The sequence below is a fragment of the Cyprinus carpio genome, chromosome B16, assembly GCF_018340385.1.
Source record: "Cyprinus carpio isolate SPL01 chromosome B16, ASM1834038v1, whole genome shotgun sequence".
Taxonomy (NCBI): domain Eukaryota; kingdom Metazoa; phylum Chordata; class Actinopteri; order Cypriniformes; family Cyprinidae; genus Cyprinus; species Cyprinus carpio.
This window is the reverse complement of record NC_056612.1, coordinates 20,242,399-20,260,152: the sequence shown is the minus strand read 5'-3', so window position 1 is coordinate 20,260,152 and position 17,754 is coordinate 20,242,399. Positions and strand designations below refer to the sequence as shown.

The window sequence follows — 17,754 nt, the reverse complement described above, 5'->3', positions numbered from 1 at the left end:
TGAACAAGAAAGAAATGAAGCTTTATTTCTAAAATAAATTAATACATTTTAGCTTACTTTTTTCTAGTTTAGTTGTAAGAATTGCTTTCTTCTGTAAGGGTAGGTAGTATTTAGAACAGACAATTCATAAATACAAATACAGCATTTTCGTACCCTGTACAGTATATAGAACTCAATACCCTGCACAATAACATTTGATTTTCAGATGGTGTTAGCATAAATATTTCACACATTATAGAACTTTATATCCATAAAAAATATATTGAATCTCTTGTTAAAATGTAACATCTGAGAGACTGAATGTTCTCAAACTATTCTGAGATTGTACACTACCATTCAAATGTTTGGGGTCATTAAATTATTATTTTTTAAATAACATATGTTTTATTCAGCAAGCACACATTTGATTTATAGAGTGACAGTAAAGACATTTATAATGTTACAAAACATTTATTCTTCTTTAAATAATGTTTCCACAAAAATATTAAGCAGCACAACCTATAATCATTTTCATCATTGATTATAATACATTTCTCTTGAGCATCATATCAGCATATAAGAATGATTTCTGAAGGATCACATGACACTAAAGTATGGAGCAATGACTACTAAAATAAACGCAGTCTGGAAGAGCAAAGGATCAAAAACATTAAAAGATCTTGCCAACCCCAAACTTTTCAACTGTAGTGTTTTTTTTTGCGCCAGGCTTAGAAATAAAATTATAGTGCCAAAAAAAGGCACAGACTCTAAAAACTGCAAACTCACTGAGCTCATAACATGTAAAAACTGGTCAAGTGAGAGTCATTTGTGTCTGTTAGAGAATGGTATCTTCACTGTCCTCTTTGACTGGACTGAGATGCGACTTCCTCTGCTTGGAGATGGCAGCCCACAAACGACACAGCATCCCGCCTCTGAGTGACAAAAGCATGAACACAGATTTACTACACATCATACAGAAACGTTCAAAAGACTGTTATCACTATGTTTTTCTAGCAATTTTATTTAGCAAGGCATTAAACTGATCAAAAGTGACAGTGAAGATTTTTTTTTTCTAATAACCTCAGTTCTTTTGAGCTTTCTAACTATAATAAATAAATAAGCATCCTGTATTTTTAATCAAACAAATGTAACCTTGGAGAGCATAAGAGCTACTTTCAAAACCATACATTTTTTTTTTTACAGATCCCAAAAAGCAGAGAACAGCAGTGTATATGTGACCCTGGACCACAAAACCACATTGTATGGGTCAAAATGATTGATTTTTCTTTTATGCCAAAAATCATTATGATATTAAGTAAAGATCATGTTCCATGAAGATATTTTGTAAATTTCATACTGTAACTATATTAAAACTAATTTTTTGATTAGTAATATGCTTTGCTAAGAACTTCATTTGGACAAATTTAAAGGCGATTTTCTCAATATTTAGATTTTTTTGCACCCTCAGATTCCAGATTTTCAAAAAGTTGTATATCGGCCAAATATTGTCCTTTCCTAAAAAACCATACATCAATGGAAAGCTTATTTATTCAGATTTAAGATGACGTATAAATCTCAATTTCGAAAAAATTGACCCTTATGACTGGTTTTGTGGTCCAGGCTCACATATAGGATTTCTTTAATGAAATATTGAATTTTAACTATATCTCCTGCACCTTGGCAGATTATTCCTGTTCAGTACTTACTTGATGCCACAGTACTGCAGATCATCTCTGCAGGCGAGATGGAGAAGACTGTCCAAGGTAAACTCATGAAAAACAAGCTTAAAGAAATCCAAGAACAGGCAATCACTATCAACTATGCTTTTAAGCCAAGTTTTACTATTAGAAGTCTATAAAAACGAATTAGCAAACCAAAGATTGTGATCAAAAGCAAAAAACAACAACATATTTTCACTCACTATTTCTATGGTTTTCTCATCCACTGGAACACCTCTTAACCAACGCACCATAGCAGCATTGTGAGCATTATGGTATGAAGGTTTATTATCTGTGGGAAAGAATAAACATATCACACAATGGCTACATACACTGTTACTATGGATGCATAATTAGCATATTTACAGTAATGTTACTGTCATAAGCTATTACTAAAAAACTGGTCACTACAAAACATATTGTTTCTAAAACACTTCCAGAACAGGGATTATAACTATAGAAGTACATTTTGTGAAAACACAAGCCCTGAGGATAAGGCATAAAATTGGGTTGGTTGAAATTGAGTAACAGTTCTAAGCGAATACAGGGTGTGTTCTCTATGAGTCTCAAAATCTCCTCCCAGAACTAAAGACAAGCAGTGGCATGTGGAGTGGATGTGAATAATTCTGACACATATTGCTCCATGGCCACACCTTTTGACTGCCTCCGGAGAGAACTTTCTCTCATATGGAGGAAGAAGTTTAAAAACAATTGTTCAGTAGTAAATACAGTGCTTATTTCAGAAGCTATAGTTGAAAAAACCTAAGCAACCTGCCGCTGCAGACACAGCCCTGATCTCCAGGGCGTTGATGTGCCTTTGTTTGGCCTCAAGAGAGTTCCTCAGAAGCTCCTGGAATTCTTTCTCTTTTTCATTCAGCTGAATTAGCAACCTGGAATGCAATGCAAACAATTCATAACCGCATAAAATCAGTGTGGTTTTTATTTACCGCCCTCTTTTGGCTACTTTAAAAAATAAAGCTTGGATAACTGCAGTACTTAGATGAATGCTTGTCTATAGTTGTGTTTGCATTATGCACACACTTCTATTCCAAAGGTTTTTTTTTCATCAGTTTTTTAATAGTGTAAGACTAATTACTAAGACTAACACTAAGTAACAGTGTAAGAATAACAGCATAAGTGTCTCATATGCTTGATTGAAAATTCAGTAATGTAATAGTAATGTTATGAATTTTTTTTTTTTACATATTAAAAACTGTTCCAATTTTTATATTTTAAAATATATTTTACTTTCAGCAGCCATTACTCCAGTCGTCAATGTCATTTAATCCGTCAGAAATAATTTTTATTACTTACTCACGTCACATATTATCAATATTTTTTTTTGTGGAGACCCTGATACATTTTCAGGATTCTGATAATGATTAGAATGTTCAAAAGATAACATTTATTAAAATAAATAAATAAATAAATAAATAATCACAAATGCCTTTATTTTCACTTTTGATCAATTTAATGCATTCTTGCTGAATTAAATTATTATTTTACTTTACATAAATAAATGACTATTTTCGGACCTCAAACTTTGGAATGGTAGTGTACATTATGTAAGTATTTTATGCATTTAACACTGTGAGGTTTGACAACAAAAGAGAGAGCAAAGGTTTTCAATACCTCCTGGACTCAAGTCGAAGTTCTGATAACTCCTTTGCAAGTGAGGAGTGGCTAGAGATGAGTTCACTGGACAGATTGTTGCATTTGGCATGACCCTCTTCAGAATTTTGACTGATAACACATTGCTCTTTGTTCTCTGTGATGGGGGTGACGGTTGTTTCAGAAGCGGCCTCTTTGGGCTGCTCGGTTTCTGGAGAACTTTCCTCGTTTTCAAATGATGACTGTAGCTGAAGCCTGAGCTCTGAAAAGGGATTTTGAGGGATGGCAATGAAGATATGCAGGTAACAGAAGATTCATGGAAGCAAAAAAAGCATATGGGATTACGGTTTTAATTGAAATGGTGTCCTTTATGCACCTGGGAGCAAAACCGTGATAGCCTCTTGTACAGACTGCCTCAGCAAGTTGTCCAAAGCAAACATCCAGTGAGGTTTTATTTGTTGTTTCCTCAGAACCTTTTTCACCTACAAACACAAGAGTCACATATACATTTTTATATTATAAAGGTAAGATTTATGAGTAAATAAATATGTGTACAAGTTTTTTTTAATTTTTAATTAGTAATATAAAAATGCTAAAATGCCTGTTATATAATTTTGCTATCTATATATATATCTATATATATATCTATATATATATATATATATATATATATATATATATATATATATATATATATATATATATATATATATATATATATATATACATACATACATACATACATATATGTATAGAGCACAGAAGTAAAATGAGTTTAACATTTAATAATTTTTTTTTTTATCTATTAAAAAAACTGATTTTTAAAACAAATCCCTAACCCTCTGTATGTGTAATAGTAATAATAATAATTGCCTTTTTAGTAATTACAAATGTTGCTAATTAGCTCTTAGTTTTAGTTTGATTTAGGCTTACTGAAATGAACGCAAACTGAAAGCAATGAACATACTGCATCCTGGAAGCTAAAGAGCACCGCCTGCAGGCTGCTGAGAGGCACAGAGGTATTCAGCAGGCTGGAGCGCAAAGTCAGGAGGCTGTTAGTCAGGTGCCTTTTGTCTGGAGAGCGGATGTTCTCTCGGAGGCAGCCAATCAGCTGGCTGATGTGATCTGAGGTGATGCACGGCTCCTCCGCCTGCGAGACAGAATAAAAGGCAAATATTCACACACGTCTCAATTCAGAATCATTCAAGCATTTAAGAAAGGGCGCTAGTGGTGTGACAGCATTCCACATCAGATATCTCATGTGACACAATAGTGTGAGAATGTACCTGAGGCAGCGTTTCCTGAATGTTTTGAACTACATTGCTGATGTACTCCGTAAGGATCCTATGCAGCGTATCCCTCCGTTCGCTGTCCTTTCTCAGCATGAACAGACCTAGATTCTCTCCAGAACCAGCTGGGCTTGTGGTCATGTCTGCTTGAGGCTCATCTGGCACTCTATCAACAGAAAAATACATACAGCATGAAGGCAAATAAGACATTTCAGGTGTTGGAAGAATATTTCTCAATATACAATTCCCAGAATTTGGGATCTGATGCATGGACTCACGCCAAAAAGCTGCTGGAGCTGGGTGGACTTTCAGCCATGTCATTTCCTTTGAAGGCAGGAGTGGTCCTTCTTAGATCAAAAGAGGAGGACAATTCCATGTGTTCAGCATCTGTGTTCTCCACACGCAATGCAATGGGTACGGACATGCTCCTATGAAAGTCTCCTACAATATAATGACCATATAAACTCAAAATATGCAAATATCCAGTAATTAATATCACATTACTTTAATGTATAAGCCATTATTCATAAGTGGGTGTTTCTTCAAATTTATCACACTCAGCTTTAGCACTCTCATGTCCTGGGGTTAATTTTCAGGGGTTATTTTGGGGATTTTATCCACATTTATTTTCCTTTTGGTTGTATTAAGATCATATAAAAACTGCCTGGGAAACTTTTATAAATGTCCTCATTTTTCAAATGCCTGGAGGACAAATATTATAATTATTTTTTAATTAAAAATCAGTTATATATTAATGAAATAAAACAAATGAAATATATACAAATAAATAATAATTAAAAATAAATAAAATCATATAAATTATTTAATTATAAAATATGAATGATTAACTTATAAAATAATTAAATTAATAATAGACTTATAAATTAATACTACTATGAATAAATAAGTAAATAAAAACGGATTTCTTCTGCATTACAAATAAACATGGCTGGACATGAGTAGACCAAAAAAGTGAGTGTGAAAAGAATTGTTTAAGAAACACCAATTTAAAGCTGTTGGTTTTAAAGTGTCAGAGATTTATAGATGTGGTTCTACAAGCTCACCAACAGGTTCTTTCAGAGTGTTGTCGGACTGAGGCTTTGCCCTTTTCCTGGTACTGGCCTTCAGAAAGCTGTTTTTCAAGATCTCTGAAGCTGTGGCTCTCTTGTCTGGGTTGGGTTCAAAGCAGCACATGATAAAGCCTTTGGCTTCCTCTGACATGCACTCAGGCACTGTGGGATGGATCTTAAACATGCCCACCTGCAGGGGGACAGTTATTACACCTGATGAGATTCTTTGTAAGAGATATTAACATTTAGGCCTGAAACTCAAGCAAGCATGCAAACACAAACACTTCTAGCTACAAAAAAATGTGCCAGTAATAATTCATAACAGCAGCAGTTTTGCAGCATCAGTCTTTTCCACAATTGGCGCTATAGCAGACATTAGTGTAAACTGCCTTCCTCTTGCATACTAATTATTTGTCTGGCCTAACTGTGACTCTATTAAATATGCATCGAGCATGAAGTCAATTGGGAATGTGAGAATAGAATGTAAATACATTTCACAGTTCATTTAAAATAACACTCAGATCCCTGCTTCAAAAACCTGCAGCACCTTAAACATGGCCGCTTGAGGACTTCCCAGCTCATGAAAGGGTGGCTTCCCTGTGGCCATTTCTATGATGGTGCAACCCAAAGACCAGATATCAGCCGGTTTGCCATAGCCACGAGGACCTTGGTCGATGATTTCTGGAGCCATGTACTGCAGAGTGCCTGTGGACGAATGAATCAGGAGGAGTTGAAAAGCAAACACACAAAAGTACATAATGTAATGTGAGAAGTATGCACTAGAAGACTCACCTGTGAACGTCTCTGTACATGGATTGATTCCTGCTAGTCTCTTAGAAGTGCCAAAATCTGATATCTTGAGCAGTCCGCTGTATGTATTTATCAAAACATTATCACCCTGGTGAGACGAAAAGTAATGGCATGTGATAATGAAAATTGCAGCTGAATTTTTTTTTTTACAGACAATCTGAAAGCAACGGCGGCTCTGGCATCCATTTATACCTTAATATCTCTATGGACGATCTGATTGTCATGTAGATATTTCAGCCCTTCAAGAATCTGCTTGGTATAGAAGACAATGGTCGCCTCATTATCTTTAAGAGGCCCCCACTTTGATCGTAATAGAGAGGACAAACTTCCTGTGAAGGAAGAAAAAAAACAGTGAATACATTTTAAAAATCATACACTCTGTATCCACATGCACATAAATAAATATAAAATGTCAAAAGTCATGCAATAGATAGATAATAGAAGAAATCATGATTTTTTTTTAAACGCATCAATATAAAAAAAAAAATAATAATAATGATTGTATTTGTTGATTTAATGCTCTGTTTTCAACAATCTAAGGTTAAATTACTTAAAATTATAAATGTCAATACATTACAGTTCTAAAATTTGATGTAGGATTTTTTTTTTTCTTTAAGAGAAAGATACCTTTATTCAGCATGGACACATTAAACTAATCAAAAAGGGCCAGTAAAATATTTATAACATTACAAAAATTAAATGATTCTATTAAAAATTAAATTTAACTCTTCTATTCATTAAAAAAAAATATCCTGAGAAAAACGTATTACAGCTTCCACAAAAATCTGAAGCAGCACAATTGTTTTTAAAGTCTGCATGAACGGGAAGTGGCTGCTGATTTTATTTCAGTATGGTGACGTATTTCCAGTTGAAACGGAACACTGAATAGAGGGAGGGGTTTTATTTTTGTGCTCCTCCTCTCATCTCTTACTCGCAGCAAACTAACAATTGGAAGGGTGTGGTTAAGCATATTCTGCAAAAGCTGTCAAACTGCTGTCATCAGAGAAGGAATGTCATCCCAAAGCAGAAGCAAATTAACAGAATTTGATTAAAGATTACAAGATTTTTTTTTCAGTTTATTAACTTGCACTAGTTAAAAATATAGTAATAATATTTCACAATATTACTTTTTACTGAGTCAATGTGAGTGTGCACATCTTACAGTATTTATCAAGGCAAACATTTATTTATTTTTTTGACAGATTTGAATGTTTTATTTTGAATATTTTTAGATTTTTAGGGGTTTTACCATCTGACAAACTGAACATGTAAAAGTAGATTTTTTTTTGTCATTTTTAAGGGGTATACTGATCTTGCTATAAAGATCTACTACAGTGATATCATTTCCAGTTTTCTGACATTGGCAAACTAAAGCTGGTCAAATATTAATAATATTTTAAAGTGACTACTTCACTACAAACTGCTACACTATTTTCATGACTCAGGATAGTCTATGTATAGTCTTCATATAGGAGGTGTAGGACCAAACACATCAATGAGTGTTACGTCACTGACCCATAAATAACTCTGAGGTAGATTCTCTAAACTGGTCTGTGCTGTTTGGTATAGCACATTTCAAGTACACTCTCAGTTGGAGATCTTCCCATACGTGAACATTACACACAACACACCCTTCCTTAGAACCAAAGATATTCCAATAGACTTTACAAAAATCAACATTTCCCCGTGTCATCGAAAAGGAAAAGTCAAAAGTTTATGACAGAAAACAATCAGCAAAGCACGCCACACCTCCAGGAACCTCCTCCATGAAGATCTTGATGAAGCCATCCTCACTGACTGATCCCAAATACTGAACAATATTCCTGTGCTTCAGCCTCTTGTGCAGGGCAATCTCCTCATGGAGTGGCTGAGAGTAGCTAAGAAAAGCCAAAAAAAAAAAAAAAGAGACCAAAATGGCAGACAAAAAGTAAATATTATGATCATCTAAGCTATGCAGTTCTGACCACAATCATAAGGGTTTTATGGGCATATTTGGTTAAAACGATTAAGCACAAGACATCTGCTAACTGTCCATGTGAGAACAGATTAAACAAGCATCAGTCCTGCGGACAAACATCACTGGGCCGTGGGGACCTTTGAACATGGTCAGAGGTCAACAAACAAACACTGAATTTCTACTGAAGCAGATCAACAATGTATACACAGTTCAGAAGTGATGTAAATCTTCTATTAAAGGTTAAATTTAAAGGTCATATTATACATAATTTTATCATAGATTTTATTCATAGATTTTATATAATATTAGATTAGATATAGTAATTTTGTGTGGCAAAACTGGACAAGTTTTAAGAGTGTATATTTTTTATGTGCATTGTTACGTAGTACATACAAAGCTATTTTATCTTTTATCTGTTTAATTTTTCATGATACAGCTCAAATAAATTAAACAAACTTACATCTAAACTGATAAGAAGCATATTCCAAATTATGCATTCCACTAGAAAAATGAAAGCAATGGAAAAACAGGTTCATACGTGCTGTCCTTCTCTGGGATCTCTTTGATCGCGATGCGCACTTGATTGCTGAGGTCCCGTCCAGCGTACACCACTCCATAGGTTCCTTTCCCCAGCACCACCTTGTCTCCATTCTCATTCCTCTCATAGATGTACTAAAGAAATGTATACTTTTATTCATCAAGGATGCATTAAATTGATCAAAAGTGACAGCAAAGACATTAATAATGCTACAAAAGATAAGTTTAGCCTCTGTGATTATAAGAGACAAACATTTTAAAAAAATAATTTCCAACTGCTATATTCAGCAAGTACTAAACTGGCACTAAGAACACATGACAGCAGGAAGTAGGTTTAAACGTGGAGTTATGGCAATACTAAAGAAATCACAGTTGCATTATGGTACTGCCTGTCAGTATAGTATGCAATGGAAAGCCGCATTTGGAAAGATTCACATTGAAGGAAACTATTTGACCATAAAATGTCAAGTCAAGTCACCATTATTTCTATAGCACTTACAGATACAGTACAGTGTCAAAGCAGCTTCACAGTAATAAACAGAAAAATAGCAGAATCAACTGACACTACATATCCTGACTGGCACAGTCCAAGCCATGAGAAATTAACCAACTAATTGGTTAATCAAAACTAAACTAAGGAGGTTTTCAAATATATCACAGGTCTATTCAACTCAATAATATCATCCAGTTCTACCATGAGCTACATCTACATCAGCGGAAGTCATTGTAAGGGTTGTATATCAAGGAAAAGATAAAAACAGCTGCTTAATCAACCAAGTGCACATTTTCACTAATGCTGAGCATGTTTACTAGCCTGAACAAACAATGAGAGGTTATATGATATTCATGGTGATTTCTCTCACCTCTAAATCTCCTTCTCCTCCCCTGATCGGACTGGAATCTTCCACGGGACTTTCTGCGTGATGCAACAGAGAGCTGACCAAATCACAGAACCTGACAAGCAACACACAAATTATAGGGTTTGAGAATATGTTCAATGGAAAAATCTCTTTCAGGGTGACACATGATATTTCAGCAAAAATGGTGTTAAAATGCACTTAATCGTTTTGCCATTACATAATCGCTTAATGCTTATTTTATTGGAACTATGACAAGTTCATAAAATGAGGTCAAACGTGACTTACTGAACCTGATACAACAGGATACATGAGAAAAAATATGACATGTAATTTAAAGGCTCAGTGAATAGTGCCCGCAGCACCTCTGAAGATTAGATTCAGATTATTCATAAAACAAATTCACAGAACATAATCTTTTAAGAGTTCATTCTCTGTCAAAACAATCATGACACTGGAGCTTTTCCCTCATGTTGTCCTTGGCAGCAGGTTTAAGCGATGTGCCGATGGGAGGAGCTCACCCTTTACAATGAAGATCGCTGGGAAAGTACAACTGGAAGTCATCCGAATTGTACAGGACATACAAAAAGCAGCTCCGCTCGTCAAACTTGGAGATGCTGCAAAAGTGGAATAACAGGCATTCTCAATCACAAGCCAAAAAAACTCTAAAACAAGTCCTAAAACTCTGTGGTTTCCCTTGGGAATTTATAAGTAAAATAATTTTTATACATATATATGTATATCTGCCAACTGTTGTAGTGATGTAACCCACAATGGTTTTAAAATTCAATAAGTTTTAGGTGAATATGTAATTACATCTGTTATATAAAACATTTGAAACTCTCTTTAAATAATGTCAATCAAATATTTACATTTTAAGCAGGATTGCAAATAAGCCTTCCAGGATGGCCTACAAAATGACATCATGACTGAACAGCTAATTGCAACTCTAAAACTTTTTAATGACAGATACAACACTTTATAAAAAACCCAGACAAATTTCATTTAGTTAAGATGCCTCAGAAAATGGAATCATGTTCAGATAAACAAATAACGCACACCTGTGTGGAAATACTAATCCTACCAGGAATACAAACCCTTCCTAGAGCTATTTATGCATAACTGAAATTATTTTTTAACTATGGGTCAATGTGACCTTAAATATTAACATCCAGTGTCGTTTATTTTGCAACATGAGCTCTAAACAAGATGCCTGCTTCCCTAAGGGCTGGAAATAGGAACAAAAACAGAAAGAAAAAGAACAGAAAGAGACATCGACCTATAGCTGAAAAGCTGGAAAGAGGATAACAGGCGTCAACCAGGCCAAGCAACAACTGAGGAAGTTTAAAAAAGGGCCTATTCAGAGAAACTCACTGGGCTGTGGCCAAAACAGAGCAGCCCTAGTGGGATTATAAACTACTGCAAGCTCGGAAATGGAAAACAGAAAAAAAAAATTGTGGAAATGAGAGTATTCCCATAAGCGCACAGTACCTTACTCCACGAATCGCAGATGCTGGGAAAGTCCACTCATGAAGACCTTTCTGGGAAAGCCAAATAAAGCACATTACACTCCCACAGACATGTACACAATGCTGAAATTTACAGCATAAAGCATCGGGTCACTCCGCCCTCCGTCATGTTAAATGATGCCTATCCATCACATAAATAATTTAATAACATGGAAACTCCACTGCGTGACAACACACACTGCAAAAAGCATCAAGAGTCAAGGGTGTTTACCTCGAGTGGAGTGACGTGTCTCAGCTGCACTGTACGGCTGTCATCTTCTTCACTTACGCTTATTATACTAGGTTGGAAGACTTTAGTGGGCTCCAGAATCAGAACCTAAAAAATATATATATTTTGAGTCTGTTTATGTCTCCACCTTTTTGGCCTTTCCTTTAATTTTGTGTTGAAGCTAAGTGAAACAAGCTGTCTCTAGCGCAGTAGGGAAACGTTGTACCGATGAGAAGGGAGAAAAGAAGCAGTCTTACTGGGCAGCGCGCTGTGGAAACGGTAGGCTTGCATGCCTGCACCATTAACTCCATCCAAAAGTCCACAGTTTCCTGTTTAGGATGACTGACGTCTCGAGGTTTGGCAAACTGCTTGTACAGTATGTATGTCTCCATGATGGATGCAACATACCTGTTTTTAGGGAGAAATCTTATTTAGGTTTGTCAGTTAGTGGGTTTTAATAATTTCAGAATATTTTTAAAATAATGTGATACTACTTTTATTCATGACTAAATAAATAAAAACTTATGGCTTTAAATGAAAAAATAAAATCAATTTGGAATCGCACTTTTATTTTTTTTATTTTTAAAGAGTTTTTATTCTGTAAAAATATATTTATTAATATCTTTTTTTAATAAATGAAAATCATTCCAATAATATTCATTAATAGTAATAACTTACATTTTTTACTTCACACTACCTTAAATAAAGCTAAATAAACATTCACTTCCTTTACCCACCACATTGGTGCTTTGAGCCTGTAGAGTTTCTCAGAAGCTTCAATGACTTTCTTGTGCTCATTGGCCAAGATTCCAGCCCCCAGATAAAAACCCACATCCCAGTAGTCCTGCATTTTCTCTAGACTGCCTTTCCTGCCCAGCAGGCTACTGAGTGTGACACCTGCACAATGCACAAAAAAACACCATGACTCAATAAACCAAAACTCAAAAACTCTATCTGTTTGGTAAATGAATGGAGAGCGGGAGTCATGCAAGTAAAGTGCGAAAACAAGGCAACACCTGTTTAACCACCTCAAACTGTTACTTTCTCACATTCTCTATACACATATTTTGTGTCATCATGCATTCATGTTCCAATGCCTGAAGCATCTGTATCATACAAGTAGGCCACTATACAGAAAAGACCATGCCATAGCCCACAAAGCACTACTGTGTAAGATATGTAGACCAAACCATGACGCATCTCACTGTTTAAAGTGCTCACAACCAGAGCAGGGAAGCTAAATGAGGGACACACAAACACACCGTTTTTCCGCAGTTCAATAGAGGTGTCGAATTCATGCCCAGCAGCTATCAGAAGCACAACGTTATTGATTCCGGAGTGCAAAGTTGGTTCAATCTCAAAAGCCTTTCCATACCTACAGGACAACATATAGGTAGAAACACAAGAATGGAATATTAGAAAAAATTAGCATTACCACAAACACTTTAACATACATGATTGCATCTCTGCTTGAACCACAGTGATTCAATTTACAGAAAAAAATTTTATTTAAAAAATTCTCTCATTTTTAGTAAAAGAAAATATCTGAACATGATTTAAACCAGACAAATTCAGATGAGAAGCAAACCTTTATTAAATTATATTTATGTATTTGTCTCAGGGAATGTATTAGGGTATTAATTTATTCTTCTTACCCCATTGCACAGTTTTATGTATTTTGTTTGTTTGTTTGTTTAAAGCATAAATCTAAAAAATTTAGTACGGTTCACATTTCAAAAAATAAGAAATGTTTTTCTTTTATTATTATTAAAATAGTATTTTCTTTATATATTGGAAATTATTTTTTTTTATTGCTATTATTTAAAGCATACATCTACCCCTTGACACTTTACTGTACCATCAATACTGTACCATCAAAAAGTTCATTTGTGACATACTGTATGAATGCACTTGATAAAATAAAATAAAATTTACAAAATTCTACAAAATTTAGTGAGGTCTATGTATAAAACAAGAAAAAAATATTTTCTTTTATTATCTAAAAATGTATTAATTATTTGAAAACAGGAAAAAAATCTTCTCTGATAACAAGTCTTAATATTAAAGTCTTATGCAGTTTTTTTTAAATAAAAATATCTTGTTTTAAGATTATTTGCATATTTGTACTGGAAAGCAAGACAAAACTACTGAACAGGTTTTGGAAGCATGTGCAAAACACTGGATTATTAACTTTTATTTGCATTATTTTAGGTCAGATGTTATCCTACCATAGGACTATACAGTGAAGTGGATGTTTATAAATGTGTGCAACAGACATAAAGCTCAACAGTCACGTGGCAACTCTGTCGATCAAGAGGGTAATTTGTAATGACTCACCAGTAACAAGCTTGATCTCTGCTGTTTGTGTCTTTGAAGCCCGAACTCAGGAACATGTCCTTGTAGATGCGCCCGCACAGGCAGTACACATCTGAGGCCACGGTGCTCCCCGATTCCACGATGGGTAAAATGAGCTTTAAAGCCTTGGCACGGTCACCAGGGTGATTCCTCCTTTAAACACATTTCAAAATGTTTTGAAGGGAACAATATTAATATTTTCTCAAATAGATGTTTGTTTTTGTGTATTAAATTATTTTCAACAACAAAAAAAGTTTACCTGTTCAGTGCAAATATATACTGAAACTTGATGTTCTGATGTGCTGTCACCATGCACATGGGCAAATTATTCAAGGTCTCCACCAGATTTATTATGGCGTCGTAGTCCTTGAATCACATTGAGAAAGAGAGTTCAATTTCAATGAATTATTCACACATTTGGCTGGCACCTCTAATATTTCACAACCATCCAAGTCAAATAATCTCGCTTATTCCTCTGGGTAGACAAGGAAATGCATATATTAAAAAGAACAGCATAAAAAATCTTCAAAAACAGGAAACAATCACTTAATGTTTACTATATGATTTATTATATAAAGGACAGTGAGATCTCATTTCTAGATCTCATTAATAATTAAACAGATCCAGGTGTGCATCACAGGAACAATCAAAACATTCATACAAAGAAATTCTGGCAGAAACGTGCATTCAAAAATACTGCATATGTATAATAAAAAAGCCTGTTTGTTTATATAATATAATAACTACACAGTATGCTATCAATGTGTTCATTCATATTAGCTGTGTTTGTAACTGAAAGTTTAGTGTTGTGCATATGTAACCCTAGTAACTCACTGGGATGTCCCGGTAAGATAGCAGGAGGCTCATAACAATGTCTGGACTCAGGAGCTCCACCGAGTCCAGGCGCTTCTGGATCCGGCCCAGCTCCTGACTCAGGGCCTGTCCGGTGAAATGCTCTCGGGCCAGACGGATCTCTCTGCGGATTGCCTCGTGGAGGTATTCGCTATGAGGCAAGAGTGTGCTAAATGTTAATTAAGACGATTTGAAAGCAGCATCTAGCAAGTGACTTCAAGCAAAAGAATGCACAAAAATACATCACATTCCTACCTAGAATGAATGTGAACACTTTCCAGCAACTTGACCAGTCGATCCACCAGAGGGGTCAGCAGGGAATCAATTTTAAAGCTGGAATGAAGGAAATCTTTGATGCCCCTCATCAGTGTGGCATCACAGGCAAATACTTTACCTTGTGGTGACATCATATATGGAATAAAAGTGTAGCTCCCACATTGCTCCTAGAATGAAGAATACAGAAGACCAGATGAAAACATATGATATAGTACCAAGGAAGGTTGTGACAAGGACGGTCACTCAGTAGCTATAATGTTTAGAGTGGAAAGTCTGATCATACAAATGCTTGTAATGTTTAATCTAAATAATAAATACTTAAATTGCTATTTTATTTGTAAATTCTACTATCCCAATAGTGCTTTAAATATCAATATCATCATATTTTGTAATATCTGTTGGTAAAACCAACAAATTTAAATAATAAAACAAGTCAACTATCTAATGAAGAACTGAAATGTCAAACTGTGTTTTGAGGAAAAGTTTTTGTTTTCTTATTTGTCTTATTGGAAGAATAAATCTACAAACTTAAGTTATATTTATAGTTATATTTATGCACATATATATATTAATAGTTATATATATGTGTGTGTGTGTGTGTGTGTGTGTGTGTGTGTGTGTGTGTGTGTGTGTGTGTGTAAACACACAAATACTGGAAAGCAAGTCACAAATATTTGTATTTTAGAAAAAGGGTATTTACAATAAATGAATATTTGGGTTAAACAGTAACATACTTCATAATTTTATTTTAAAAAATGCACCTTGTTTTGCCTGAAATATTGGATTGATATTTATGAATGTTCCCATTTATTAATCATTTCGTGTTTCATAATAGTAGTAGTGTTTAAATGGAAGGTCCCATTATATCAACTTACCTCATATAGCATGACAACACCCTTGTCATTATTATTTTTATTTTTTTACCAAGGCTTTAAGGTTTGTGTCTACACAGAAACTGACATTCAAAAACATACTCACACTGAGAAATATTCAATGGAATAAAGTGTGGCAACTAGCACCGGTGTACTTCATAGTGACTTTCGAAAACCACATTGCACTTTCTGAAGGATGTTTTTGTGTGCATTGTGTTTTACCTTCACAACTTGAAGATCGTCTTCTCGTTTGTCACAGTACAGGATTACATTATTGGTCATACTGAAACTCTCCCTGACACCCAGGTGATAAAACAGAGACGGCTGGCAGATGGTGTTATTCATCTCCACCACAACAACATCTAAACACGGAGATAAATAACAACCGCTTACAAATGCACTTTGGAAATATTCCTGAAAATCCCAGATGTGTACGTGCCACAACTTGCCTGCGTTGTAGAAAGTGTCCAGAATTTCAGTGGTGCCCAATGCAACGCGCTCAAAAGAAATGCTCTTGAGCACCGCATGCGCGTCTGCGCAGGCTTCTTTAAGACATGTCAGTGAAAGATTCGCCTCAGCTGGAGGCGCAGTCCCGTCGTCAACGGTGATATACACCACGGATAAAGCCCTGGTCCGACTCCGCGGGGATATTACGCCTTTACTCCCGCCGCCGATTTCGAGAGCCAAATGATCCTGCCATAAACTTCCAGCTGAAACTCGCACGGGATCCTTTCTCTTGGTCTCGTGCAGGCTCATGCGCCTGCGTTCAGTCGTATACATGGTGTAGGTCGAAAATAGTGCCTAGCTTATTAAAAAATCATCCTGTGACCGCGTCCTGGACATGCCTTCACTATGGCGTTAAAGTATTCCTGTAGTTTTTTCCAGGTAAGACTCTGAGGAGGATCCTGTTAGACGCGCCCTCCTCCGGTTCCCCGCCCCCTCGTGTCGCGCTCCACAGCTGTGCGACCTCTGCCTGCAACACGCTGCAAAAAAACAACACACACACACACACACACACAAATGTTTGTTTGTTTGTTTGTAAAAAAAAAAAAAAAAAAAACCCTTGGTCTGGAAAAATTAAAATAATAAAATAACCTAAAATAACTCTAAATAGAGTTTTATTGTGACCTTCAAAACAAAGGAAAATATTAAAAATCCGTTCTCCCTTCACACATAAAGCAAAATTGTGATAAAAATGAAAATATCTGTTCTTTTTTATCTCACAACAATGCACCCATCAGAGATTATTTTTATCAACAATGTACTCTGTTTCACACATGTATAGTATGAAGGCATTTAACAGACTAAATTAAATAAATATACAATAAAATAAAATAATAAAAAATATATGCATAAATAAATAAAAGAAAAAGGATGTGAAATAACATGCAATATACAAATGCATCTCAAAATGAAAATCTTTATGGAAAACAAACTGAAATACTAACCATGAAATTAAATCCAGTGGACAATATAAATAAAATCAATATATAATTTAACTGAATACATCATGCAGTCAACATAAGAGTAATGAAAAATGAGTACAGAATATAAATATGGTGTGGGTGTTTATGTAAAATGAAAAGTGACCTGTAATACATGATATACACTTCACTGTACTTTTATTTATTTATCGCAACATTACATAATGTTTTATTAATTTTATTATATTTTATATTTAGTCTGCAATTCATTGGTCATGATTTCTGCAGTATTTTTTAGTTATTGATAACCTGTTCAGATAAATAAAAGAAACGAAACAACTCGTTTAGTGTTTATTCCAGACGTTGTGAACAAACTTACACTACAGAACAGATAACTAGTAGTTGCCTTC

The 17,754-nt window shown here is 34.9% G+C and overlaps 1 protein-coding gene across 2 annotated transcripts; it reads right to left on the bottom strand.

Annotated features, from left to right (window-relative positions):
- LOC109092120 (mitogen-activated protein kinase kinase kinase 5-like) lies at positions 1-16,903 on the bottom strand. Of its 2 annotated transcripts, none has more exons than XM_042741388.1 (28): positions 16,370-16,903; positions 16,143-16,282; positions 15,028-15,215; positions 14,755-14,923; positions 14,180-14,286; positions 13,903-14,073; positions 12,828-12,940; positions 12,303-12,462; positions 11,823-11,973; positions 11,569-11,673; positions 11,320-11,369; positions 10,350-10,445; positions 9,835-9,925; positions 8,973-9,106; positions 8,227-8,354; positions 6,670-6,806; positions 6,460-6,565; positions 6,215-6,372; positions 5,662-5,857; positions 4,876-5,038; positions 4,595-4,763; positions 4,276-4,458; positions 3,685-3,790; positions 3,330-3,570; positions 2,460-2,587; positions 1,901-1,989; positions 1,686-1,762; positions 1-911 (listed from the first exon to the last, which is right to left on the bottom strand). In XM_042741388.1, the coding sequence occupies exons 1-28, from the start codon at positions 16,698-16,700 to the stop codon at positions 815-817; spliced, it is 3,984 nt and encodes a 1,327-aa protein (XP_042597322.1). In that variant the 5' UTR covers positions 16,701-16,903; the 3' UTR covers positions 1-814. The 2 variants fall into 2 exon arrangements, with proteins under 2 accessions (XP_042597322.1, XP_042597323.1); XM_042741389.1 differs by having other exon boundaries at positions 2,469-2,587.
- Positions 16,904-17,754: the final 851 nt, after the last annotated feature.

Excerpts from the sequence above, each read along its gene's own strand:
- LOC109092120 (XM_042741388.1), bottom strand. The coding sequence starts at position 16,700 with ATGTATACGACTGAACGCAGGCGCATGAGCCTGCACGAGACCAAGAGA. Across the intron at positions 11,370-11,568 it reads GACACGTCACTCCACTCGAG|AAAGGTCTTCATGAGTGGAC; the intron begins GTAAACACCCTT and ends TGGCTTTCCCAG. Across the intron at positions 6,373-6,459 it reads ATGTACAGAGACGTTCACAG|GCACTCTGCAGTACATGGCT; the intron begins GTGAGTCTTCTA and ends ATTCGTCCACAG.